Source organism: Tetrahymena thermophila (assembly GCF_000189635.1).
Source record: "Tetrahymena thermophila SB210 genomic scaffold scf_8254659, whole genome shotgun sequence".
In the NCBI taxonomy this organism is placed as follows: domain Eukaryota; phylum Ciliophora; class Oligohymenophorea; order Hymenostomatida; family Tetrahymenidae; genus Tetrahymena; species Tetrahymena thermophila.
In genome coordinates this window covers 943,377-971,210 of record NW_002476426.1, presented here as the reverse complement: position 1 = coordinate 971,210, position 27,834 = coordinate 943,377, and the positions used below count along the sequence as shown (strand labels likewise).

General features: G+C 25.5%; 8 protein-coding genes across 8 annotated transcripts; 1 reads left to right on the top strand and 7 right to left on the bottom strand. All coding sequences in view use genetic code 6, as the record gives it.

Annotated features, from left to right (window-relative positions):
• Positions 1–43: 43 nt before the first annotated feature.
• TTHERM_00049210 (hypothetical protein) lies at positions 44–493 on the top strand (the record flags this gene model as incomplete). The annotated part of the gene is made up of 1 exon (XM_001014816.3): positions 44–493. Exon 1 carries the CDS (start codon positions 146–148, stop codon positions 491–493), a length of 348 nt encoding a protein of 115 aa, XP_001014816.1. The 5' UTR covers positions 44–145.
• A 528-nt stretch (positions 494–1,021) lies between these two features.
• On the bottom strand, positions 1,022–4,453 carry TTHERM_00049209 (transmembrane protein, putative; the record flags this gene model as incomplete). The annotated part of the gene is made up of 3 exons (XM_001471277.1): positions 1,022–3,679; positions 3,913–4,106; positions 4,231–4,453. 3 exons carry the CDS (start codon positions 4,451–4,453, stop codon positions 1,022–1,024), a joined length of 3,075 nt encoding a protein of 1,024 aa, XP_001471327.1.
• A 613-nt stretch (positions 4,454–5,066) lies between these two features.
• On the bottom strand, positions 5,067–6,612 carry TTHERM_00049200 (WD40 domain protein; the record flags this gene model as incomplete). The annotated part of the gene is made up of 8 exons (XM_001014815.3): positions 5,067–5,440; positions 5,492–5,705; positions 5,753–5,853; positions 5,920–6,011; positions 6,066–6,129; positions 6,182–6,223; positions 6,336–6,448; positions 6,569–6,612. 8 exons carry the CDS (start codon positions 6,610–6,612, stop codon positions 5,067–5,069), a joined length of 1,044 nt encoding a protein of 347 aa, XP_001014815.2.
• A 517-nt stretch (positions 6,613–7,129) lies between these two features.
• On the bottom strand, positions 7,130–19,190 carry TTHERM_00049190 (hypothetical protein; the record flags this gene model as incomplete). The annotated part of the gene is made up of 20 exons (XM_001014814.2): positions 7,130–7,534; positions 7,592–7,749; positions 7,805–7,889; positions 7,948–8,109; positions 8,163–8,453; positions 8,522–8,843; positions 8,904–9,271; positions 9,331–9,810; positions 9,867–10,216; positions 10,276–10,552; positions 10,624–11,153; positions 11,206–12,490; positions 12,544–13,196; positions 13,252–14,701; positions 14,764–15,456; positions 15,519–15,881; positions 15,934–16,877; positions 16,934–17,825; positions 17,879–18,304; positions 18,441–19,190. 20 exons carry the CDS (start codon positions 19,188–19,190, stop codon positions 7,130–7,132), a joined length of 10,884 nt encoding a protein of 3,627 aa, XP_001014814.2.
• A 787-nt stretch (positions 19,191–19,977) lies between these two features.
• Positions 19,978–22,708, bottom strand: TTHERM_00049189 (hypothetical protein). The gene is made up of 3 exons (XM_001471276.2): positions 22,325–22,708; positions 20,296–22,153; positions 19,978–20,242 (listed from the first exon to the last, which is right to left on the bottom strand). The coding sequence occupies exons 1-3, from the start codon at positions 22,575–22,577 to the stop codon at positions 20,092–20,094; spliced, it is 2,262 nt and encodes a 753-aa protein (XP_001471326.2). The 5' UTR covers positions 22,578–22,708; the 3' UTR covers positions 19,978–20,091.
• A 333-nt stretch (positions 22,709–23,041) lies between these two features.
• TTHERM_00049180 (hypothetical protein) lies at positions 23,042–23,345 on the bottom strand (the record flags this gene model as incomplete). Its single annotated transcript, XM_001014813.2, has 2 exons — positions 23,042–23,249; positions 23,302–23,345. The coding sequence occupies 2 exons, from the start codon at positions 23,343–23,345 to the stop codon at positions 23,042–23,044; spliced, it is 252 nt and encodes an 83-aa protein (XP_001014813.2).
• Positions 23,346–24,310: 965 nt separating this feature from the next.
• Positions 24,311–24,922, bottom strand: TTHERM_00049170 (PPPDE peptidase domain protein, putative; the record flags this gene model as incomplete). The annotated part of the gene is made up of 1 exon (XM_001014812.1): positions 24,311–24,922. The coding sequence occupies one exon, from the start codon at positions 24,920–24,922 to the stop codon at positions 24,311–24,313; it is 612 nt and encodes a 203-aa protein (XP_001014812.1).
• Positions 24,923–26,299: 1,377 nt separating this feature from the next.
• Positions 26,300–27,115, bottom strand: TTHERM_00049160 (ankyrin repeat protein; the record flags this gene model as incomplete). The annotated part of the gene is made up of 1 exon (XM_001014811.3): positions 26,300–27,115. One exon carries the CDS (start codon positions 27,113–27,115, stop codon positions 26,300–26,302), a length of 816 nt encoding a protein of 271 aa, XP_001014811.3.
• Positions 27,116–27,834: the final 719 nt, after the last annotated feature.

Below are 27,834 nucleotides of genomic sequence, written 5' to 3'. Positions count from 1 at the left end.
ATATTATCTTTATTTATATTATATTATAAAAATTCAGTTAATATTCTCCTATAAATAACTGCTAACTTTAAATAGAAGACTGGATATACTATAAAATAAATAATTCAATAAAATATAAAAACTATTAATAAACACTAGAACTGAAATGCTAAAAAAAGTTATTTTATCCTTATTAATAACATTTATTTTACTTCAAATAGTGAAATCTTCGAAATGCACCTGTAATTAAGGAGATTTTTGCTGTTGTCCAAATAGTATGCAATGCTGCAACACTCCTGGAAAATGTTGCTGTGTAAACTAGTATGGTGAGATACTCCAATCTCTGGCTCATTAATTTGTCCCTACATTGTCTGTTTAAGAAAAACTATCTAATAAAAATAACAATCTATAAGGCCGTTGTGCTCCTGATTGCTTTTTTGGAAATATTTGTGGTGATTATTGTAGATGTGATTGGCCAAATTGCACTGAAATTAGACCAAAAATTGAAGAATGAAATTAATTATTATGACTAATTAATACAAAAATATAAAATATATTATATATTACATATAAAGTATATAAAAGTAAAACAATCAAAATTTCGTTAAAATTTTATTCAATTTTTAATTAAATTTCTAAAATATAAAACAAATAATTATCTAAAAATAAATCATTAAGAAACTTTTATGTTATAATATTTATTTTAAAACTCTAAAAGTAAGTTAAGGAGAGGTTATTTATCAAAAATTTCCACTCTTTATTAATAAATTGAATTTAAAAAAGTATAAACTAAAATTAATTTATGATTTAAGTTTTTGATAAAAAATACCCTTCTTTTAGTGTTTGAATTGCCTAAAAATTAACAATTATAATTAAAATATAGTAAAAAATAGCAATCATTTAAAAGATTTAAATTTTATATTAAAGAAAATTATTTTTAGTAGAGAAATTTAACAAAGTTTTATAAATTGTTTCATTTAAATTATAACACAGAGATAATATGTACTAAATAATAAATTGAAATTACTAATTATTATATAACTCATTCTAGATCCCATTTATATTTACCTTTTGTAGTATCTCCCTAATAATTCCTTTTACTATAATTTTGATTGTAATTACTAGTAGGAGCTGATGAGGAGAACAACCATTTAAAAATAAATATCAAGAAAACAAATAGTAGTAAGTAGGATACCGTAGTGTAAATATTGGCAAATCTTCTTAAATTAGTTTAAGGATATTTAGCAATTGGGTTAACAGGCTAGAAACCATTTTTAGCATAGTCAATAAAGAAAGAAATTTACAAGAAAATGTAATATAAAAATTTGCTTTCAAATGAAGCTAGAGGTGCTTTCCAAGTTTAGAAATTATATGAAGCTCTTCTATTTTCAATTTCAAATAATTTTCCTTTTCTTCCGTCTTTATCATTTCCTTAAGGGTCTTTCATAGAATTATAAAATGAAGATCCTCCATTTTAATTAGATCTCTTTAAAACGAAATTTAATTTGTTCTTGAGATAAGTTTATATAACGAAAGGATCTATTTCGTATTATGGAAGAAATTCTATATCTTCTATTTCATTTCTTGGCTGTTATTGTTAATTTTTTTAGTTGCTTTTTTTATTAAGGTATTGTTCTATTTAGTTGTTTATTTTACGGACACATTCAATAGATTCTGGGGTGATGAATACTCTATAGATATCTTCATCATTTTCTCTAAGCAAGAAAAATTCATTTGCATGTTTTATTGTAACAATATCAAGGCAGTTTAATCTAGTAATTAAATCTTCGTCTTTGTTTTATCCTTTATAATCGTAGCTCATACTTGTGTTAAGGGATCTCTCATCCATATATCTTTTTTTAAAGACTGTGTCTATAAGTAGAGACAACATTAAAAAGTCGCTTAATGATAAATCTTTCATCACTGAAAAAGCTGTGATGAATTTATTCAAAAGAAGTGTGCATGAAGTTACTAAAATTTTGAATCTAACTTAGGATAATTCTTCGGTAAAATATCCTATTTACTCTCTAAAACTAGTACGAATCATTTATTGTTAAGTATAGCTTCCATAAGAGTAGCGAGAATTCTCCTAAGTATAAAGACTTGGTAATAACCTTTCGAACTCTTAATCATTTAGACAGTATTGAGTTAAGAATGGTCTTGATGGGATGTCAACAGGCTCTTCTTTGTACTAACTTTTTATTGCAGAGCCATTTTATCCAGTTGAGTTTGAGTTGAGATTTTGGTTAGTATTCTAATTTGAATAGTTAGTTGAGTTAGATAAATTTCTCAGATTTGCTTAATTAAATAGCTATTAATCAATTTAATTAAGGTAATAAAACAAATTATTTTCACAAGCTTCTTTTTCAAAGTATTTGTGGTGACCAATTAAACTGGCAAGGAGTCTACCTTGGTCATAAAGAGTGTCTTTGGATTATTTAGTAACATCCTTCAACCAGTCATCCAAACCAATTGATAGGAAATAACTAATCTTTTTAAAGAAAAGTGTTAGCATATTGTCTTCTCCATGATCACGGAAATATTCAAGTTAGAATTAGTCAGCAGTAATTTCCATATTGTTGAATTCTTGATATTTTTAATATTATTAACGCAATCTGCTAAAATATTGTTAAGAAGATTTAGAGTATTGATTATTTCCATATCCCATAAAAGAATTGGCAGGGGCACCAATGTATGGAGACTAAAAATTAGAAATTGTACTTTGTGACACTCTGCTAGATTAGTTAAAATTAGATTAAGAATTACGCAAGCTGCCTTAGTTTGAGTAATAATTACCATATAGAGAGGAATTACCTCTAATATTACTATTTGTTGCATTTGAGTAGATTGACTAAAGTGTGAGCAACTTAAAGTGACGTCTCTTAAAATGAAGTAAAATAAGAAGAGCTTGGAAAATATAATTAGAATAAACAGTAAATGAATCCTTGCTCTTTTTAGTGTAAAATTCTTTTATATTAGATATTTGCATATAATGCTACAAAATATTATTTTTGCTGTATCCGCTAAAATTGTCAACAACATCGTTAGCAGATTGCATCAAAGATTGCTGTTAATTAGCTTGTCCAGATAAATTTGCTAAATTATGCTGTTACTAATGTATTTAAGATCCTTAACCAGTGCTTAGTTTAGAACCACCATTTATCTAACTATCATACATATTTCCCATTAATTTAGATTCGTTAGAAAGAGTTGTTTGCTCGTTTTCGATAGGGTTTAGTGATTTTTTCCTAGTTGGTAAGTTTTATCTAACTTCCCTGTTTTGCAATCCATCTAAAATAGAATAATGAAGTAGAATTTCTATGTTTTATGGATGAATGTTGAATATTTGCTCAACTAGTAAATGCTCTTCTAAAATAAAGCAAAACTTTTTGAAAAGAACTTTTTTATCTTTATGCTCTTGCATTTGGGATAGAGAGAGGAAATCAAAATATTCAAGATATCTACGAGTAAGCAGTAAGAAAGGATTTTGCATGAACTCAATGCTGTAAGGATCAGTGTGATTATCTTGTATTTATCTTACATTTTTGAGATTAGAAGATGGGCGGAAGTTCTTTAAATTAAATGCTAAAGCAAACAAAAACCAGTCACCTGGATTGATTACAATAAACTAATCTGTTATATGGGAAACTTCGCTGGAGAAGAGGTTTTAAAATCTAGTCAAACTTGGATGTTTCCAAACCTAGAATATTTTAAAATAATAGCTAAATATTTTTAAATATTATAATGATTTAATTCTATGAAAAGCAATAATAGACAATAAAAAAAAGAGAGTGATTCTACTTTAATTGATAAAGATATTTTATTTGCATAAATTCTCAGTATAATTTTTTTTTTTGGTTATATTAAAAATAAAATTAGCTATGTGATTTAGTTCAAAATAAGTATTTCTAACTATTATTTTTAAAAACTTACACAATTTTTTCTTAATTCAGTTATGTGATCAGGGAGTACATTTGATAAGAGCTAGAATTTTTAACCTTCAACTAATTCTTTTTCAAATAAGAGTGTGTAAATATTCTCTTTATAATAACAATTTTCAAGTTGTTAGCTAATAATAGGAGGGCTAAGCAGAAGAATAAGTTATCTCATATTTTCCTCTGAATTTACTATTAATAAATAATATTTTAATTCAAAATGGCTCAATTATTCTTTAAAATATATTTAGTTATCCATAATTAGATGCTCTGTCTAAATATTTAGAAATTTTTATATGCTTTTTTAGTTAATTACCTGTTGAAAAACGTGAAGGATTGTTTAAATCTTCAAAAGACTGAGTTAGCCATCCCTTTTTGTTTTCGGCTCCTAAAATAATGTACAATATGTTAGGTAAATCAGTTAAAAAATCTCTTGATTTCTCAGAAACAGGATCTTATGAAATCTATTCAATGATATTCCACAAGTATTAGATTCCATTACTAATACTTTTGTCTTTTAAAATTTGAGAATGAGTCATAAATATGGTGCTTTTTAATCAATTTCAAATTCTTCTTAGCTTATTAAATGGCGTCTATTTATATTTAAATCTTTATTACTTTTTACTAATTATTCTTAAGTTTACTGGCTCTTTGCTTGAAAGAAAATGCTAAATATTTTCAGAAAAGATTGTTGGTTGCTTTTAGTTTTTGTATCTTTTTAAGACACAAATTTAATTTATCAAATATGTTTAACTTAATTATTTATTTTTTAACAAATTTGAGTTTAAAGCTCTTCTTAACACTTCAAATTAAGAAATTTCATATCCCTCCTATTTATCAAATTTTATAGTAAAATCAACTTTAAGCATCTAGTTAGCCAATTGATTTTCTTAATAAACTAAGGACTATATTCAATACAAATTTCAATTTCTTTAACTATAAAGATAATATTTGTTTGTTATTAAACATATTTATTTTATTTATTTTTTAAAAACAGATTAAATTTTCAAATCTAAATAAATCTTTTTAAAAATTTTATTGTTTATAAATTAAAAATTTGCATTTAATAATTATGGATGGTAATTCTATTTAAACTTTTAAATACAAAAATGTGATATTTACATAAAAATTTAATTTTTTATTTATTCCTTTTCAAGCTGCTGTAACAGACATTACAAATATTCCTCCATCTTCACCACCAAATGCGAATTTGTTAGAGAAATTACCAAAATCAACAGAATATATTCCCTTTTTAAATCCTGTTACGTATCCATAAGGTTGATAATCTTTATTTTAGTCAAAGAGCCTAACTTCATTTAAACCAAATGAACCAGCAATAATGCTATCTGAATTGCATTTGCTGAATTGACAACCATAAACAAAAGCTCCAGTGTCTTCTTTTTTACCATAATTCCAATCAACTGTTCTAATTAAAGTTCTTTACTTAAAATCCCATATTTGTAATTAATCTCTAGATCTATTTGCACCTGTTAAAATATGTCCATTTTGATAATCTAATGAATCACCTATATTTTTATTGCAGAATTGTTAACTTTTAATTTATTTTAAATATCTACCTCCTATTTTGGGTCCTATAAATCCTCCTACTGATTTCCCTTGTCTTATATCCCATATATGTACATTCGTATCCCAACCTCCACTTATGAATAAATTAGGATCATCTGGTAAAAATTTTAATGAAAAAATTCTGTTATTGTGTCCTGGATCTTGCCATTCTGAACCTTTGTACTCTGATACTAAAGATTTTTCATTTTCATCATATAATCTAATCTAATTTGATAATAAATTGAAATAATAATTTTTTAATTTAATTTTACTTTATTATCACTTCCAGAAGTTATAAAGCGACTTCCATCTTTGTTGTAATCTATAGAGTTAATTTGATTTCCTTTTTCTTCTATCCTATTGAGTTCCTTTCCTAAATTTATTTATATATTTTTTATGGTTACATTAAAAATAAATAAAAAAAATAAGTGATAGATACCTGTGGTTACATGCCAGTGTACTAACTACCCATCAGCTCCTCCTGTCACTATTACATTCTTAGTAGAGGCCGAAAAAGCTGTTGGTCTCCATCTATATTTTATATAAAAATAAACTTTGATTTTATTTAATAAAATTTTATTCTACCTTAAACAAGTAGCTGGCACATTCATATTTGGTTTTCCTGTTTTTACTTTTACCTTAAGCTAATCTTTAACAAATTGTGAAAAATAAAATGATGAAAAGACTCTAAAATTATTTACCTGAATGCAAGTGAAATATTTTTAGAGATCCATCTCCACAAACTATTTTATTTAACAAAAATATATTTTTTCATTAAAAAACTTGACAATAATTTATAAAACGCAATAATAAAACTAAATTGATAATAATTATATGTAAGATTTGCAAAATTACCAGCAGCAATCATTGTGTCTTCGGGATCAAATCTTAAATTCATAATAGGAGATTCTGTATTGAAAATGTTTTTTTTGACTATCTTTTTACCCATTCCTTTAACATCTACAACGCTAATTAAAATGATAAATTTAAGAAAATAATTTTGAAATTTTTTAAAGAATAGAACAGATAAAAACAAGGTCGAAGAATAAATTTTTATCAAATCCTACAATATCAATAAAAATAATTACTCATGTCTAAAATAATCATACTCAACAGAGCTTTATGTATCCATTATCTTGATTTTTGTTTTAATTGTTGTACTATTTATTTAATCTACTTTTAATTAATCAATCAAATGATTATAATCAGATGTTACTACTAATAAGATAGATTTCTCTAATTTCGAATTTAAAAATTAACTACAACAAATACTATCATTAGATATTAATATTTGATCAACATTAAATATTAAACTAAGTAAAATAAATATAATTATACATACAAATTAAATTAATACTATCAGATTTCACAAAAAGTAAGTATAATGTTAAATGTTAATTAAAAAAATAAGATTATTAGTTTATTAAATAGTTTTAATAAGATTGTTGATGAGTTATTTTTTTTATTTGTAAAAACATAAAAAAGTTTGAAACTGTAAATAAAAATAAAGTAATTTTTTATCTTTAAATTATTTTGAAAGAGTAATTTATATTCAATTTTAGACAGATAAGATTAAAATTAATTGACAATTTATTATTAATTATTAAATATTTATAATTTAATTATTATTTATTTGAAAATTTATTTCTTCATTAGTATTTTTAATGATGGAAATATCTAAATATTCCAAGCACATTTTAATTTTAGCAATCTAATCCAATAAAATTAAATAAATCAATAAATATCTTTATGCTATCATGAGTAAGTTCGGGAACAAGCACTTCATATTTTCCTAAATAATCTGTTTCTTCTCCTTCTGATTCTTTGAAGGAAACGTTCCTTTGAAGCTGCTAATGAGAATAATCTGAGGTACTATCGTCTTTTTGGAAGAAATATGATCCAAAATCTTCTATTAATTTTCTAAAGTTTTTCTTGTGTGATTTATAATCTCTTTCTTTTGCTGCTTGAGATTTTTTGTCAGACTCAGTCATATTTGTCTTTAAATCTAAACTTCTCTAGAACAAGTTGTCTAATTCAACTTCGCTCATATAAATCTAATTTTAAAAATAAAAAAATTATTTAATTGTTTAAATTAAAATATCTATTTTTACAGAACCATAAAGAACATCTTTTTCTTCATTAATAATTATTTTATTTATACTTTCTTGGTCAACATTTACAATCTTTGTTTTATCAAGAGGGCCAAGGATATAAAGGAATTTGTATTCTTATGCTTCGCGATAATAAATACTTTTAACAAGTATGTTTCCTATGATTTAATTTTAAAATATAACTTAATTGAAAAATTATAAAGCTTATATTACCTGGATTTATTGTGTAAGTTTCGATGCTTTAAATGATGTATTAGCTTAAGTAATTAGGGAAAGACTATTTCAAGAATCTGTGAAGCTGGATTTTTAAATTTTAATAATTATTAAACATAAAAAATATTTGAAAAATTAGCTACTTTAGAAATTTTGTTTTAGATGTATGGATTGTTGAATGTGAAAATCTAAGCCTCTCTTTGAAGCTTAACTAATTGCATTAATAAATCTACTGTGTTCACAGTGCTTTTCTTTTTTGTTTCATCAAATAAGACAACTCCTTCGTTTGCTACCATATTATAATCCTTTTTTTAAATAGAGTTTTTACAAACTTTTAAGATATTTAAAAAAAATTTACTTTTTTGTAAAGATAATCGCTTTCAATAACGTCAAAGTAAATATCCAAAGGAAGTTTTTCAACACTAGTCAAAGGCTGCTTTGCTTCTTCTGTGAAAAATTCTTTTAATTTAAACTTCAGATCTGAGACTTTTATTGAGTGTTTCAAATATTTAAATGCTTCCTATTCTAGTTTATGCGATTCGCTTTAGTCATTTTTATTAAGTGATTCTATTTCTTAGCTAATTAAATTCTCTTGTTTATCTTTATTTATAATCTCATATAGCTGTTGTATTTCTGATAAATCAAAATACTATATAATTTATTGGTTGATTTTAAATTATTAATTCATTTTTATTTTAAATAATATATTTAATTTACTTTATATCCTATTCTAGGTTTGTATTCTCTCTTTAACAATGATATCTCAGAGTTTTCAAGGAAAATATCTTCACTTAATCTATTGAATTCCAAAAATAAACATTCTCCTCTCCCTAAAATTGAAAGGGCAGAGTCAAGACGACGCTGAGATTCATCTAAATATCCAATCAAAGATTCTTTTAGGAGCTGAGAGAAATTGGGAACATCTACTAAGTACTTATTTCTGCAAATGTCTCTATGAGGTTTCTTTGTGGCGAGTTTTCTATACTTCTTTACTATTTCTCTCTTTTCTTCGTCACTGCTCTTTTTGCCCTCAACATACCTATAAAAATAAATAAATAAATAAAATAAATTAAAAAATAAAATTTAATAATATAATTACTTCTTAATATACTCTCCTTAAATCTTGTAGATTTCTCTATAGAATGAGTATTTGTGATAAAGTGCAAACAAATACTACAGTTCAATACGGAAGGAAATAGGGATGATAAAGTTTATGCTTAACTCATTGATCTTTTCGAGTTTTTTGAGAATTTCTAACACATTTTCATCTAATTCACTACCAATAGTGTAAAGTGTAAAGTAGCAGTTTACGTATCTCAAACAAGCTCTCATGTAAAGTGCTACATTTTTTATATAGCTATTGTATATATGCTTAGTGTTATTCAAAATTTCAATATCTAAATTTGCATAGGTGTATTTAACTTCTTTCATTAAATCGTATTGAGGAATGGGATTCAAAGGATCAACCTATTCATTAATTATTTAAAAAATGAGTTAGATAATTACTTTTTAGATAAAAAATGTACTTTCATATCAGGCTTTACTTCTTCAACCTTAACTGCTCCTTTCTTATCATTTTTTTTAGCTTTAGGATCTTCTTTACCTTTTTTGACATCTTTTTTAGCAGCAGCTGCATTTGCACCTTTTGTATTTAGTAGTAATCTGTCTGTTTTTTTAAGGATTTCTTCTTCAATTTCAGAAGGGAGCTGCAATTCAGTGCAAATTTATACCCCATCATCAAATGCTTTTTTATTTGCATTTTATAGTTAATAATCATAACTAATTTCTTCAAGAAGCTTTTCAGCCACTTGCATAGCTTCCTTAAAGAGATTTAATGCACCTTAGTGGAACCCTCTTTCATACACTAGCTCACCGAAATCACCTAAAAATATGACATATTCAGGAGTGTCATTAAGGCTATTCTTTTCTAAATGAATTTTTGTTTCTTCAAACTTTTTATTTGCTTCAGAAATCTTTCCTTTCTTCACAAGTAGTCTTGCAGTAAGCTATTTTAAAGTGTTTAAACATATTTACAGATAAATAAAAATGATTAATTAATTACCTGCTCAAGTAAGTCATAATAATAGTAATCTTTGACTTATGTGCAGTCTTTCTTTGTTATTTCTATTAGAGTTTCACAATCTTAAAGGCGATTTTGCTTAAATAAGACCAAGCACATTTCTGTCCTTAACTTTATCCACCAGAAAACACTTAAATGTCTTCTATATTTCCTTTCTTCTGCCTTCTTAAGCATATCAGATCTTTCCTTTTCTAGTTCCTCTCTTCTCTTCTTTTCTTCTTGTTATTTATTGGCTTCCTGTTATAAATCGACTTTTTCAGGTTTTCCACCCTTCTTCTAGTCTTTCTTTTCAGCAGGAGGCTCCTTTTTAGGAGGAGCAGCATTTTTACCTCCTTTATTTAAAATATAATTTAAATGAACTTAATTTGAATAAAATTATTAATCATCTTACCTTTAGCAGGTTAACCAGCAACAGCCTCTTCTTAAAGTTTGATGTTATCCAAATCTAAATTTTCTTATTCTTCACCACTCTCAACGTATCTATATTCATTGCAGTACTAAAATAGATTGCTAATTCCATAACTGAGAATATGGTAACAACGAGTAAACAAATTTTATGCTTAGTTAATTTTGTGTATTAAGAAACGAGATCTACACATCATAGTTAGTCTTTCTTCTCTCTTATTCACATAATCAAGAGATTCTTCTTTATTTTTCAAGTACTCTTCCTAGAAAGTTAACATTATTTAAAATTAATGAATTAGATACTCTAAAAATAAAATAAATAAATTTTTATTACTTCATCTTTCTTGTCTATTTCTCTCTTGGCAAATAGCTCTCTTCTTTCTTATTTAAGTTTGTTGAGTGTATTCTCTGCATTTTATTCACTCTACTAATCTTTTCCTGAACCACTATGATTTTAAAGATAATAAGTATATTTCTCAATTTACCAGTCAATTAAACCGATTTCCTCTTCAAATGATATCTTTTTTAACAATTTTCTCAGCTAGTTTTCGCTTTACTTTAAGTATTCATTTCTAATTTGATTAAGCTCAAAGTTTTCAAAGATTTCATTTTCGTTTACGGCAAACAATAGATTAGCTCTAGCATACTAGAAAAGATTTACATTTAATTACCCATATTTAATGTGGAAATTTTTAGGCATTAAATCTCCTTTGTTTGCATTTTAATCTCCCTTTGCATCACCTTTTTGAGGTGCTGATTCAGATTTTTCTTTTCCAGCTAGTATTTCAATGATTTCTCTGTTCTTCTCTTGATAGGGATGAGATGAATTGTTGAATCCTTCACCTTCTGGGAACCAGTTGTTTCCTATAAATATATTATTTTTATAAAGTTATTTTATATTTTAAAAATTAATTACCTCTTTCTCTCATCAAGTATTCAGTGGGTTTTAACCAACGAAGAGGAAGATCTTTCTCTTTTATAACTTTTTAAAGCTAAAAGTAACTCTCGTTGATATATCCTATGTTGGCTAAAGCTATAGATTTCATTATCTTTGCTCTGACAGAGTAAAAGGCACTCTAGCAAACGTCTGTTGCAATGTAATCCATAAGACACAAAGGAGGTAATGCTTTTAAACTCATTTCATTATCAATCAAATTCCAAGCAAGTCTCTCCATTGATAGCAAAGTTTCTACAGGGTCAAGAGTCCATGGATCTTTAAAAATATTTTCTTTTAAGCATAATTCTCTGAGACGATAAGTACCATATTCTACAGCTATCAAAGGATGAGGTAAGCTTATGCGGAAAATAGAAAATACCATTTCAGCTGCAAGAAGTGTGGCATCTCTCATTTAATTTAATTGCTTGAAATAGAAAATATAGCCTAAATTACAAATTATATTTGAACCAACTAGCATTTCAGTTATACCTATTTGACGAGCTATAGTCTTACTTTCATCACGGACTTTTAATCTATATTCTTTCAAGCTTGAAGAATTATTAAATATTTTATCCACAGCTTCCTTCCACATATCATCTCCTGTAGGATTAGTTTAAGACTAAGAGAATTTCAAATTACCAAATTCTTTCTTTGCTAAAGTGATAGCAAAAGTTTTTTCAGATTTTGATTGAAGAAGTTTTAAGATCTTTTAGAATGTTTCTTGGAACTGAGAGTTTTGTACCTTTGTTATATTTTTCTTGAAATATCCTTCCTCTCTTGGGAAGATATCTTCAATGAATTTTCCAATATTTTATACCTTAAGTTCATTTCCAAAATTTCTAAGATCTAAGCGAACTTGCTGAAGAAGCTTAAGAGCTTCATTCATTTCTCCAACTTATTGTATGAGATTAGAGCTGAGATTCATTTCAGCTAATATAAAATCTTCTTTTTACTTCAGAAGTTTTATTTATTCTTCTAATTCCTTTTTAGTATTTTCGAATTTAATCTACTCTGGTGGGATTTCTCCAGTCATCATTGCAGCACGAGTTTTGCGACGTCCTTTTTTCCATTCATTATATAAGCGCTCTTCCTCAGCAAGCTCATTAATCTTTGCTATTGTTCTTAAATTAGCTTCTTTATATATTTTCTTTTATGCATAATTTGTAAAGGGAAGAATATATTTGCTATAATAATGCTAAGAGTCATTGCAAAAAGAGCGAGTTATACCAATGAGAACATTCCATTTTTACTCTACCATTAATACCTAATTTTATATTTTATAATTTAGTTTGGTTTGTTTAATAAAATAATAGTTACCTGAGTAGTAAATGCAACAACATTAGCTAGAACTTCAATATTTAAATCCTTTTCATTATCAAACCAAAACTCCTTTGAGCTTATTATTTAATCTAACTTAGGTAAAATATATGAATTTGGGTTGCTGATATCAACTTAATGAATGGCTGCTCCTCCGTATTTTACCTTTAAATCTTGTTCATCTTCAAATTAAACGCGAGAAGTTTTTCCATCCTGTCCTTGATAACGCATAGATTGACGTGTTTCTAGAGGCACCTTCTAATTCTGTGTTTATTTATGTCTCAAAGAGTAAAGTCCTTCCTTTTTGACATTTGAAAGCAGCTCTATTAAACAATAGCTGACAATTGATAAATTAATCCAAATTTTATTTCCTTGACTAATAAAAGGGTTAACCATTTCAGATACAAGAATATTGTATATGTAAATTGCTATGTTTTGCACACTTAGCCAGGCTTTTGCATTTGTAGCATGAATGACTGCTAAGCTAAGATGTTCAAACACTTATTCCATATTTTTTATAAAAGCCTTTTCATCTTCTTATACTGACTGAGGATTCTTTTTAATTTGAGTTATTTGAGTTTCTATTTTATTGACATCAAGTAAGAACACGTTGTAGTAGATCTCTCTTGTCATCTCCTTTGAATCATTGATTGCTAAAAATAATTAAGGGAAATATAAAATTAAAAGTTTGTATTTAAAACTACTTACTTATCAATTTAGGTTCGGTATCGTTCTTTTAAGGCTCTGGGTCATATTAGCGATGCTTAATGAATGTAGTTAAAGCTTTTAAGAAGTTAAATTCATAGTGCCATAAATTCAAATATTAAAAGCGCTAATGAAGAGAAATAAAATATGATATTTAATTAGTAGGTATATTTTGCTATGACTACATAGGAGTAACAGCATTGTTAGTGTTTTGATATTAAACTCCATAAAGTTCAAGCATCTCTTCTTTGTAGAGATAAGAGTGTAATTCTTCAAGTTTTGAGAAATATTGTTAAAATATTTCTATAGCTGTATCTTCTCCTTATTTATTAGTTTACTTTTCCATTATGAGATAATTTAAAATTGCAGGATACCATTCTATGTTATTTTCAATTGCTTTTATTTTGAGATCTTTTATATCTTTAGCTAAATTAAATGCGTCAGATAAACTTGCAGGATCTACTGTAACTTAAGCTATACAATTGCTGACGTAGTTTGCTGAAAAACCTGCCTCTAACATTCTGCGGAAAAGCTTGCAACATATTTCTAAATATCTTGGATTAGTTTTGAAATTAGCTTGTACTTTACCAACAAAAGCAGATTTCAAATCTTTAAAGCATTCCCAGTAATCAAAGTGCTAAGATAAATTTTAGATCATTCTGTCCTTATCTTCTTAACTATTTTCAACAAAGGGTAAATATCCTTCAATCATTTCTTTCCAGCGATCAATAAATCTTTGCACATAATCACCATAATCTTCTGGGAAACTTAGTAAGGCTTCCTCAAGGAAATTCTATACAGTTGTTTATGTTTCGAAAAGCTCACGAATCAATTTTTTCACAGTCTTTTGTTTTTAAATTTGATCAGCTTGATTTACAGCGTCTTATACATCTTTTTTATCATCCTTTTTATTAGCAGGCTTTTTAGTATCCTTTTTGGCAGCAGCAGCTTTCTTTGCAGCATCGCCATCTTTTTGCTAAACTTCAGATTCCTCAATTACTTCAATTATTTTACTAAATGCATACCACTTTCTGTTAAACAATTTCGATTCTGCATAAAGTACTCTTTTTCCTAAATTAACTTCATTGAACTATAGAGAAAGCTTACAGATTTCATAAGTAATTTTAGAAGACAAAATTCTTAAATTTCTGTCCCAGTATTGTCTTGGTATTTCAGTTATGAGGATTTAAATCTTCAGTAAGATATGGAATATACTAGTTGTCTTTGTTTGCATTTACAGTAGTTCAATTATCTAGTTGTATTACTCAGTAGCTAATCTTTTTGCGAGAGGATAATTTCTAATACAAAGTGAAGTTTCTTAAGCTAAGAGTAAATAGTTACAAACTTTAAGAATATTTCTTTGATGGCTTAATATTAACTTATCATCCTTCATAGTAGTACCACCTTGACTTCCATCTGCAAAATAATCTCTCTTCAAGCATCTTGCTTTAATCTAATTATTATTTAAGATAATTGTTGTTAATAATAATAATAAAATTTTGCTAATTAAATTACAATAAAGGTTTCAGTCAGTGCTTAAAGTTCTATGAAACTAACTTCTTGAATTGCCTGCTACTTTAATCTGTATAAATAGAGACTGTTTTATTAATAATCTAGATGTCTGTCAATAAATTCAGATTTTTCAGTAAAGTATGAAAAAGTGTGGTTGGCTGCTTCTTTTGCCCTCTTAAAATCTCCCATTTGATAGGCATGTTTAGCAAGATAACTACTCAATAGATTTATTGGTAAAGGATGTAGACAAAGAACATCTTCACCAGTTTCACCAATTTAACTAGCTTCTTCATTAGCATCATATGCTTCAACAGCAAAGCAATACTTTTCATTTTAAACAAGATGTTTAATTGTTAAGACAGCACCAATTTCTTGCATGAGGCCAGTGTTATACAAGTCTCTTTGTGCATTAGAAACATCAACTCCGTTTTCTGATTTTTTGCCAAAAATAGCCATCTTTTTTATATCTAATTTTTTAGGATTTTTGTTTGCCTCCATTTCAGTTAGCTGAGGAGCGAATGGTGGAAGTTTGAAAGTAATTGAAGTTGAGTTTCTACAAATCAAAATTGGCTTTCTAGGTTTGTTAGACTTTTAGATGTAAAGTGATTTGTAAAGATGATCGAATGGGAAATACTTTGACCAATTTTAGTTTGTTTGATAATTGTCTAGTAGTGTGGAGAAAATATAGATGGAATCCTAAATAAATTTGATTTGTAATTATTAAAGTAATTTTATTTTATAAAATAAATTTTAAATACTTTTATGCAATTATCTGTGTGAAGGCTTTCCATTTATTCAGCATCTTTTATATATGAAAATGCCTTTTATAAAAGGTATTATTGCTCAGGTTACTTTATTTTGTTTGAGGCAATCATCATATACAAAAGTGAAAGAGTATAAGGATTTGCCATTTATTCATTGATCAAATTATCTTCATAGCTTTGCATTTAAGGTTTAGGAGGCTCAAGTTATCCTGCATTTTAAAGCTCGGTCTTTAATTCTACATAATCTGATTTAACTTACTTGGTAGTATCACCTTAAATCATAGTTGCCTTTAATTTATCTTTATCAGGAAGATTTCCATAATCTTCATTTAAAGGAATATTGTTGATTCTTTGAGCCTATTTTTTGATTTAGAATTGTTTATTATAAATTTAAAAGGTAATAATTTACTTAAGATTTTGTCATGTACTTATTTTCTTAACGCGTTGCCTTCACATCTTTACTTTTTTGAGTAGCTACTTTAAACTGTTAACGACCAAGCTTTAATTCGCAACGGAATATATTTATAATAATATCAGCATGTAAAGCATTGATAAGCATTTCTGTTTCAGAGAAACCTTACAAATTTTCGAGAGCCTTAAAATAATGAGAGTCAGTATTATCATCCTGCAAATACTACCAATTAGCAGAAAGACTTTCGTATTCTTCTTCTTTTTACTCATCCTTTTCTAAATCTACAAATTTCTTACCAGCATTTTGAGCTGTTTTAAGTCTTTTATTATAGCGAATTTAAGCATTTAACTTATTCTTTGTTTCTACATAGCTTTCTTTCATTTTTTAAATAGTTTCCTTGATTTTTCTATTATTGCAAGTTATTGTAAAAGGAAGGAATTTATCTCTTTAACTCTCTACACCTCTTTCCATAAACTAATCTCTGTAAGCCACAATACGCTGTAAACATTCTCTTAAATTCTGACTAGCCTACTTAAATTCTTCCTGTTCTTCTAATAGTCTTGTAAGTTCAATATTATATTTCGAAACCCATAAGATATCAGCTTCAGGATTTCTAAGCATAATTTTGTTAAATACTTTTAATGCTTCTGTGAAAACTGGTCTTGACTTTACAATTAATTCTCTATATTGTTCATATATCTTATCAGTAATTTCTTCACACAAACGCTATTCGTAAACGAATTCAATTTAATATAATTAACTTGTAATATATTTATTCCAAATATAGAATGCTAAATTGCAAAGAAAGTCTTTTCTTTCCACATAAAATTGCTACCCTAATGGCCCAACTAGTGTATCTTTAACTGTTTTTATTAATTCTTCAAGCTTATTTATATCATAAACTAGATCAAGCTCAACTCTCTTTTCATCCTCAAGAGTTTCTAAAATATAATAATTTTGATTAATTAAAAATAACAAAATTAATTTTATAATTTACTTATTTAATCACGGCCAAAAGTTCTTTCGAGGTTCATAAAATTCACCATTATTAGTAACTCTCTTTCGTTAACAAAGAAGAAATCTTCTTTTTTAAATGTTAAGTAAACATACTCCATATTTGGAGAACGGATAAATTCTTTAGGTACCTATCGTAAGTCACATTCTATTTTATTAAATCCAACATCTGGGCGAATTAGAGGATTTCTTCCGAAAAGTGGTCTCACATCACTAATAAGAGTTATTTTTTCATCTTCATTTTTAAGAGATTCTGCACTGTGTTTGATAAGTAGATAGGGAATATTGTGAGTAGTTTCTTAAACACCTGTGTATTACTTAACAGGAATAGCTATTGCCTTCCATCCTTCTTTAATTTTCTAATATGGTCCCCTTTCATCCTATTCATCATACATTATAATATCCATATCATATATTGCGCCCTCTGGATTAGCACTTCTTTTTATTACTAAGTAAACATAAACATGATTTATCTCTGCTAATTCTTCAGGAGTAGCATCGATACCTCTAGCTAGTCTTAATTGTTACTAATTTTATTAAGCTGAAACTGCATTTGTAGCTTATCCTCCCTTCTATGCATTTGCTTTATCATTCTTCTTTTTATCATCTTTCTTTTCTTCTTCTTTTTTTTCAGTTTATTAAGAAGCGCCTCCTTTATTTCCTTTATTTTTATTACGCAATTTCTTTAGTTCCATTCTCAAAGATGCTTCATTTATATCTATAGGAATTCTTTCGTAACCATTAGGAATATTTGGATTCGGATCATAATCAGCTATAATATCTATGTCAACAATATATGGCACTTCAAGCCTTCTAAAAGTAGTTCTAACTAAAGCTGTTCTGGTGAGTTCATCAAATACTTGTTCGTTTCTAACCTACAAAAATTTAGTAAATAAATAAAAGATGAATATAGAATAATTTAAATTACTTCATAAGCATAATGAATCAACTCAATGTGATATTCTAAAGGAATTCTGGCTGAAGCTTTCTTCCATTCTTTTTCTTTGACTAATCCAGAATTAAACTCATCATTTTTTTACTTCAACTCAACTTTTTATTCTTGAGTCAGATTAGAAAAGTTTATTTTAGAGGCCTCTATTTCTCTTTCAATTTTTTTATTCTACTATTCAAGAGCTAATACTACTAAGTCAATATCTTACTTAAAAATATCGTAACTAGCTTACAGTGCTCCTTCTTTCCAGCTAAACTATGCTCCCTTTCTCTCTACTGTATTTGAAAATTTTGAGTTATTACACCTTAATGACTCTACAACGGCTATGCATTTGCCTTCAGGATCATCAGCAAACACTTCTTCTACTTTCTTTTTCCAAGCTTCAACATTTAATGTCTGGCTCTAATATAACAAAAATTTTAATTTAAGATTTACCAATCCCTTACAAAATCTTTAAATTTATTTAAAATAATTTTATGCGTAAAGAATGTAATAATAAAAATCAACAAATAATGTAATCAATTTAAAATTCTATTACCTGTAATTTATATTTTAAATCAAGTGATCTTAAGATACGTAAATTATTAGTAAAAAGTTTTTGCATGTAATCAGGAAGAGGTGGGTCTTTTTCTTCTAAAGCTTTTGATTCTAATACCTTATTTAGAGCAAGTTCAATTGTTTTACTTGCAGCAGAAATAGATCCGCATTCATTATAAACATTTGCGAGCTCAATATACATTTTAACTCTCCACTCAATATATTTAACTCTAATAAGAATAATATTGCCTTCTAATGAAACTATGCAAAAGGCAATATAATCAACACAAAGTGCCGAATAAACACTTTTGCGCAAAAATTAGCAAATATCGATCACATAAATTGTTGCATTATAAGTTAGATAGTAATTTTTAACCTTATCTTCAAACGTTCCTAAGTTTAATTATGCTAAAACTTTTTTTAACATATCCAATAAAGACTTAAGTGCTTTTGCAGTATCTTTTCTTTTGACTTTTGGATCATTTTCCAAATATTTTTTAAAGCTTATTTCTACTTAATTAAAAACATCTAGACAATATTCTTAAGTATCATTAGCATTCTTATACTTAAGATTTGAAATGTCAAGAGGAATATCTTCATTAATAGCAGGTTGAAGTAAATTTCCCTACCTATTTTTTTGATCTGCAAATTTAACTCCTTATCTTGCCACTGCTTGCTCTTAACCCTAAGGAGCTGCTTTTTAACCTTAAGCTCCTTGCTATTGAGGTGCTTTTAAATTTTTTTTATCCATCTATCAGAAACTAATTAAAATATATATTTATTGCTATCAATAAGCTAAAATCTAAAGTATTTAAGCTAATATATTTATTCGCTATTAACTGAATTAATACTAGAACTGCTACGCTATTTGAAGGAGTTATTAACTTATATAGTAAAGGCTAATCAATATAGTTTACTTTATTAATAGCAAATACAAAGTTGTTGTTTATATATATTTTGTATTATTAAAATAAACTGGTTTTAAATCTTTTAAAAAGGAGTTTCAAAGTTTTTCTTTTCTCTTTATTATAAAGTGAAAATAATTCAAAAATTAAATTAATAAAAGGTTATATATCTAAATATATTTATGATTAATATGTTGATAATTAATATTGATGTATCTTTAAAATTAAATATCAATTAAGTATCAAAAACAGATGAATATTTTTTATCTTAACAAAATTCAGGAAATTATTTCAAATGATTCTACTCACAAAATTATTCAATTTAAATAAATAACAAAAATTATTATTTATTTTTTTTATAATCAAGCTTTTTTTTAAATTTCATAAAGCAAAAAATAATTTTTATTTTAAAATAAAATAAATTAATTCATAAATTTTATTTTGAGTTATTTTTTTAAATTTATTTTTAAAAGCGTATTACAAAATTTAACAAAATCTTAGATAAACGAACATAAATTAAATTTAGCTTTATAAGGATTATTTTAGAAGGAAAAAATACAAGTAAATTATTTTTTATATATTAGTTATTATAAAATGTTTATATACAAATTAAAAAAGAATAAAATAAATACCTTCTCTCATTCAAGGAATTTAGAAATTTCATTACAAAAATTTGGACATTTCTAAATATGATCTCTAATAAGATTAAATAGTAATTGAATATCTTTTGTGTTATCTAGGTTTCTCTCATTCAAGGAATTTAGAAATTTCATTACAAAAATTTGGACATTTCTAAACATGATCTCTAATAAGATTAAATAGTAATTGAATATCTTTTGAGTTATCTAGGTTAATTTTTTTGTTTAAAGCACTATCTATTTCTTTAGGACTACTGATACTTTTTAAAAAATATTTATTATCATTATTTCAATTAAAATAAAACAAATTTACTCAATGTTACTCTTAGAGGTTTAAATTTTTGAGAAAGTTATATTATTTAATGCATTTACTTTTGACAAGCTTTCATTATTGACAGCTTTTTCATTTATTTCAAGCTATTTGGCAGAGCTAAGTGATAGATTATTCAAATGCTTTGAATTTTTTTCTCTGTATTAATTAGAATTAATGTTATTTTTGTTTTATATTACTGATATGGTGCTTTGATGGCCAAAAGAATCACCAGGATGATTTAACTTGCTATCTTGATTTGAGTGGGTATTTTAAAATTTATTGTTTTACTACTTATCTATTAAAGAATTTTTTCTATGTAAAGTTGATTATATCAATTTTGCAGTTAATGGTCTCTTGTGTAACTCATTTTTAGAATTATTTAACCCTTCTATTTGTAATTTATCTCTAGAATTTTCTCTAGAATGATGCTATCTTACTTTTTCTTCTAAAATACTATCAATCTGTCTGCTATAAAAACTTCTTCTGTATTCATTTTTGAGGTTAGATAGAGCTTAAATTAGTTGCTTATTACTTTCATTTGCATTGTTTAAAATAAAATTATTGAATGATGAGCTATGACTTCTATCCATGTTTATAGCAGCCAACATAGCATTGTTAGAATTAATATTGTTAGATGCACTTAAGTAGCTACTATTACTCTTAATATTTTGATTACTTTAGTTAAAACTTGTATTGTTATTGTTGTTATTATTTAACAGAGGATTGGAAATTGGTTAAGGAATATCTACAAAAGAATTTTTCTTTTAAATTATTTGATTAGTAAAATTATTTGTTGTATTATTTTTGTATTGCTACTAAATTTAAAACTAAGGGTCAGATTAGATTTTTTAGTTTTAAAAAAGAATATTTTTAAGCTCTTGAGATTATTTTTCCTTCATATTTTAATTATGTGCTGTTGTAACATCCATAGAAAATTAGACTCTTTTAACTCCTGATGATGAAGTAGATGTGATCATTTAATCATCCTCTGATCTTTTATGTTCACCAATTAATTTATTTTCAAATCTTTTTTTTAGATCTTGATTTTCAATTGTTTAGAGTTTACCATATTTTGTGCTATTTTGAGTTTAAACATCTTTTTATTAATTTTAATTTCTAAAAGGATTTTCTCTTTTTTATGCAATTTCAGGTGGGATCAGTTCAATATTTTTTGAGCTGTTATTTTATTATTTAAATTCTAATTTATCACCAGCTAAGAGATTATTCAAATATTATTAATTATTAGAAACCTCTTATCTCATATTTTAGCTTTCAATAAATTTTTCTGATGTTTAGTCATTCTAATTATTATTTTAGTTTTCTTTATCAATAGAAAAATTACTCTTTCTTTAAAAACTAGAATCTAGATTTAATCTTTTGGGCTAAACAAAACTATTTTCTGTTTCATACATTTTAATGCTCTTTACCTAAAGTCTGCTTTTGACTTGTGAATTAGGATGACTAATATTTGATTATCCATTATTGAAGTAGTTATTCAACTAAGATTTATCTTGCTCTTACTGAATTATTTATTATTAAGATTTATTTTATATATCTTAATCAAGTTCTACAGGTAAAAATTCTTTCTTGCTACTATTTTTTAACAATACATGACTAGAATCAGTATTTGATTACATTTTTTTGAGCATCTATTCAGCATTTACATTGGATAACTAATTATAGTGATTCACTTTTTTTATATACAATAATTCATCAAAATCTTTAGGTGTCATTCTGTTTTCTCCTATCAAACTCAAAGTATTCATTTGAGAGGTATTATTGAAATTTGACCCTGTATTTTCTAATTTTAAGATTGACCAAGGCGATTTCAAAGAATCTAAACCAAACTTTTCTTTATCTTTTATCAAATAAAAATATTATGAACCATTTTAATTTATCTTCTAAAATTAATTTTATTATTAATATGTAAAATTATGAATCATCTTTCTTTTTTAATTACTTTTAATTTTAGCTAATAATTGATTTACTTTTAATAATATATATAATAGGTATCCATTAAAATAATTACCTGTATTTAAAGGAGATTGAATGCAAGTGTTTATGTCTACAGAAGCATTTTTATTTTTAAGATATTCTTATCCTTAGTATGATTTAATTTTACTACTTTGCTCATTTTCTGCTTTGAAATTGTTTACAATTTACATTCCTGTTGTTTGTTTTGTTGAATCTTCTTGTGCTTTCTAGATCCTCATTTAAAACTCCTCAAGTTCCTTTCTTTAGCACTAGGTCAGACTATTCATAAACTTTTCTTTATTCTACATCTGACACCAAATAATAAAAATGACTATGTAAAAATCTTTTGTTTAAGTATATAAATATGCTTGTATGTAGGTATTTATGTATCTATTTATCTATTAATTTTGAATATAATTATTTGAGTTAATTAAGTATCTTAAAAATATTAATTATGTTTTACATATATTTACAAATATTATTTCTAAATTATTTGCATCGATAATTACGAAATTAAATTAATTTAGTTAATTACTAACTGCAAACATAAAATTTTCAGTTTTGAATTCGATGTGTAAAAATTTGAATATTATCAAAAATTTAAGAAGGAAATAAGATAGATAATTGGTTTATTGATTAAAATAAACCGAATTATACTAATTAATTATTTAGCCCAATTTTTTACACCTAAACTAGTAGTATTTTGTTGACTTAAATTGACAAAAATTAAAATAAAGTTTTTTTTATATAATTAAAATTAATTTAAATAGTTTCAATTATTTTATTTTGTATTAAATTAATTCTTAAATGTTTATAATTAGAGTTTGATTAATTAGCTTATAAAAAACTAAATATAATTGAATAAATCTTTATTTTAATTGCTTAAATCAGCTATAAAGTGGTTATCCTCCTTATTTTAAATTGTTTAAAACGGTATCTACTCTATTACTAGGATCAAATGAATTAAGCTCTTAAATTTCCTTTTAATAGTAAATATATTGTTAAGTGTCTTAGAAAAAAGCTAAAATGTACTTCAGCAACTAGTGGGTTACTTCTTTTGTTTAATAAGTCATCATATCTTTTTAACGATGGATGAAAAATTTCAGGATGTAAGAATCTTAAATTGTTTTTAAACTGTTGGTATAAAATAGCAAAGTAAACTCGAGAAATAGAAATTTCTGAATTAATGCAAATAAAGATATTGATTGATGATTTTTACCCACAATTCGTTCATTTTATAACACCAAAACACATAGGTAATTGGATATATAAGAAAAAGAGAGTAAACAACTGCTTTTCTAGAGAATTTTAGCTTCTTTTTTAAAAAAAATTAATGGAGATTTTCAAACAACATCTGAAATGAAATTAGAAATCTTGTTTGTGTTAAAGACAAAGTGATACTAAATTTTTGTTTTTAAATTAAATACACTGATAAAAGCAAATAAATAAATGTGTGTATATATGTATTTATTTTAATATTTTTGCTTATATTTATTTACAATCAAATTTTACATCTTAATTAAATTTTCAAATTTATTAGAGCATCTTTCTATTATTTGTATTGTAAAATAATACTGACCAAACAATTTAATAACATTTACATTTTGCAAAAGTATGCGAATAAATTAAGGAAAAAGTTAGTATAGTGCTTAAATAAATTATGTAAATTATTTCTAAAAAGGAAATTTTTAGAGTAAATTATAAACAATATTTATAATATTTTTCTAATGAAAGCATACATTTATCCATCACTTAGTTTGAAATTCATTATAAAAAACATACAAAATGAAATAAAAGACTATAAATATAATTTGATACTCCAATGGTTGGTTGTTTTATATCTGAATTTTTACATAGAGAATTTTTTTTTTTGAAGGTTTTAAGCTTGCATTATATTTTTTTTTATTTTAAAGGTATTTTTTTTCATTCAAAGTATGGTCTATCATATTTTATTTTTTGATATTTTTTCTTGCTGGAGATTAAATTTTTAATATATAATTTTGGAAGCTTTAAGCTAACCCTAGTTTTTATTATTTTTTATTCAATTTTCAATGTCATGTTATTATATATAACCTTATTTTGAATTTTTTGAGCTGGATTTACTTGCTCCTCCTATTGATACACCATTTCCCTTGAAAGCCTTGAAAGCAATATTCTCAGAATCTGGAGGTGATTATTTTGAGGAACCACTGTAGTTATTATCTTATCTAGTGGGATCACTACCAGGACCTGCTACAAGAGCAGAAGGAATGCAACACCTAAACATATTACCAACATATGCAATTCTATTAATGTAAGAAGGTATTGATTTATTTAAGAGTCTTTAGCATACTGCATTTGAGAAGTGATTGCAATTGCGTGTGAGGACATCGTATGAATTGCCAACAAAATCTCTTTTTAATTCTTCTAAAATGCTATTAACTTGGCTATAACTAAGATTACATTCTCCCAGATATATAGAATCTCTGAAAATAACATTGCTTGTATATTCCTTAGGTTCTGTTTAGCAAACACCAGTTGAGCTTCCTTCATGTCCACCAAAATGGTATTCAGCAGACCCAACTTAAATACCAGTATGGTATATTCCAAATCCTAAAGAATGTAGGTAATAATTTGCTTTGGCTAAGTCGTATATATTTAAATAAATCTTCATTTAAGTTTGTGATAGGCTATTTTTTTAAATTTCAAGAATTTATGTTTTAACTTTAAACTCCTTTTTTGTTTTTTTTTTTAAAATTTTTCTATTTTAGAACAAAAAACTTTTGCTTAATAACTAGTTATATAGATTTTATATGTTTAAATCGCATTAATATAAAGCAGTATTTTACTATATTCTAAATATATTAAGATTCTAATTAACGTAATTATTTATTATCTTTGTTTGAATGGCACTGAATTTCTTAAAGCAATAAACGCCTTTTAAACATAAGGATAAGTGATTGAAAAAAGCAAATTGTGAGATTGAATTTTTTACATCAAATTTAGAATCATACTTCCTTCATACATAAAAAATAAAATAATTTTTAGTTTTAATAATAATTCAAGGATTAAGTTATTTCAATCAAAAAGAAATGAAAGTTAATTTTATGTTCAAAATTTTAATAAACAAGCTACCATCTTCTAAGTTGATTAAAAAATAAATAAATATAATTTGTCTTTATTTGATTAATTGCTAAATTTCTTAAAATCTTTTTTCAAACTCTATGAACTTTATTTTATTATATCAGAAAATATTTAAAATGATAAAAATTGAATTAAACTCATAAAATATACTTATTTAATATTTTATTTGACTACTAATTTGTTATCTGTTTTATGTATAATAACCTATACACTAAAATCAATATTTTTTTTTTTTTTGAATTTGTTTAAATTAAATTTAGATCTATTAATTATTAATATTATTAAATAAAAAACCATTTAATCAAACTTATAAATTTTTTTCAAAAGAACTTATCATTAAAAATTATTTTATGAGTGAAATTAATAATATTTTGCATTACTTTGAGTTGCTAATTACTAAAAAGAAGATATAAATTAACTTAAAAGGGAAGTGGTAGTTGGATACTATAGACTAATTTATCAAATAATACAATTGATACATATATAGTTGAAGAATAAATATAATTGAAAATAAAAATTATATATAATTCTACTTTTCAATCAATAAAAAAGATGCAGCTAATCAACCTACCTATCTACCTACATGCTTATCTAGACACTTACTTAACTTATTTTACTTTTATTTGAAGCTTAATAAAAACTATTCATTTTTTTATATTTTTAGATTTTTTGGACTAGTAAAGTATATAATGATTAATTTATAAAATGCTATAAGAAGGTTGATTGTCTTAAAATTTAGTTGTGTTTCATATTTATATGTTTATTATTTATTTTGTTATTACAAAAGATAAGAGGGTCATCAAGCAATCTCAAAAATATCTTTTAAAATATATATTTTGTAAAAAAATGTATGAGAAATTATTAGATTCGCTAATTATCTCACTTAAAAGGTACGCTTCTTCCTAATTCATTTATTACAGAAGTTCAAGTAATTAGCCAAAAATTTCATCTTTGAAGGTCCTTTTTAATTCATTTCTTTAACTTCCTATTTCTATGAGTTTTTAGGAGAACGATGAGGCCCATAAAAATAAATTTAATGACCATTTAAAAGTAGATCTTAGATCTCTTATTTATTTATATGTTTTTCTGCTAATTGATAAGCTGTCTTTCCTTTATTCGAAAGAATTTCCTTGTTTGCTCCGTTTTCGATTAAAAATTTAATAATTTCATAATTTGTTTCTCTTTCCTTTGGAGTTAATTCCATTTTAATGGCACATAACTGTTACAAAAGTGTAAAGCCTTTTACCTTGTCAACAATCCAATTAATATCTGCTCCAAATTAAAGTAATAGTTCTGCCATTTTCAAGCATATTTTTCTATTTTCAAATACATTCTATTCCTCTTCAAGACGCTAGAAACAACAAATAAACGGAGTGTGGTTAAAAGCTGTAGGTTTGTTGACTTCTGCACCTCCTGAGGTTAAAATACGAAGAATTTCGTAGTTTCCTGTCATGCAAGAAATAGTTAGAGGAGTATGACCAGCCTCTTCAGTGCTCATATCGATATCAATAGTCTCGTTTTCCAGCAACATTTTTACTATATCATTTCGACCATAATAACAGGCGCATACTAAAGGAGTGATTTTTGTGTCAATATCTGCTTCTGCAAAGGGCTCTAAGAAATTCATATTCTTATATTTTATGCCAAGCTCTTTTAATGATTCAATGTCATTTTATTAAATGAGATGAAGTACTATTTACTGCTAGTTTTAAACGAATATCATTAATTTTAAGAAGACAAATATTATAAATCATTTTCAATATTTTTTAGTTTATTGGTTCTGCTTTTTATAATCTATTATTTTATTTCTTTTTTCACTTTATGTTTAAGAATTCTACCAATTTTTTACAGAATATCTACTTTGATTGCTTTTAATTTTAATAATGAAAAAAGCGAAGACGCTCTTTTTAGTGTTGGAAACAACCTAAAATTTGCAATTTAAGAAAGAAATATAGTTATTGCTATTAAAAACTACTTTGCTTAATGGAATGTCTAATTATTTAGTTTGTTAATTTGCTGATTTTCAATAAAATTTTTAATTTCATTATTTATAAATTAAGCATTTGCAAAAAATTATATTTAATCGATTTGGCATGGTAGCAGATCTTAACAGTGATAACTGCATTTAAAACTAAAACGAATCGCAAACATTACTTCCTAAACAACGGTTGACTAATTCAAATTGTCTTCAAATTGCTCATATTTACCTTTGCCATCCATTTTCCCTTTTACTTGAATTAAATTTTTAATACTTTTACTGATTATATTAATGTGTATTTGGAAAATTTTTAATTATATTTAAGCACCTGCTTGAATATTATTAATAAATAAAAAATGCAAACAATTAAAAATTTAAAATTAACTATAAAACTTGCAAAAACAAATTTTATAATAGTTCTAACTAATTCAATCATATTGAAAAAACAATAAAGGAAAAATAGT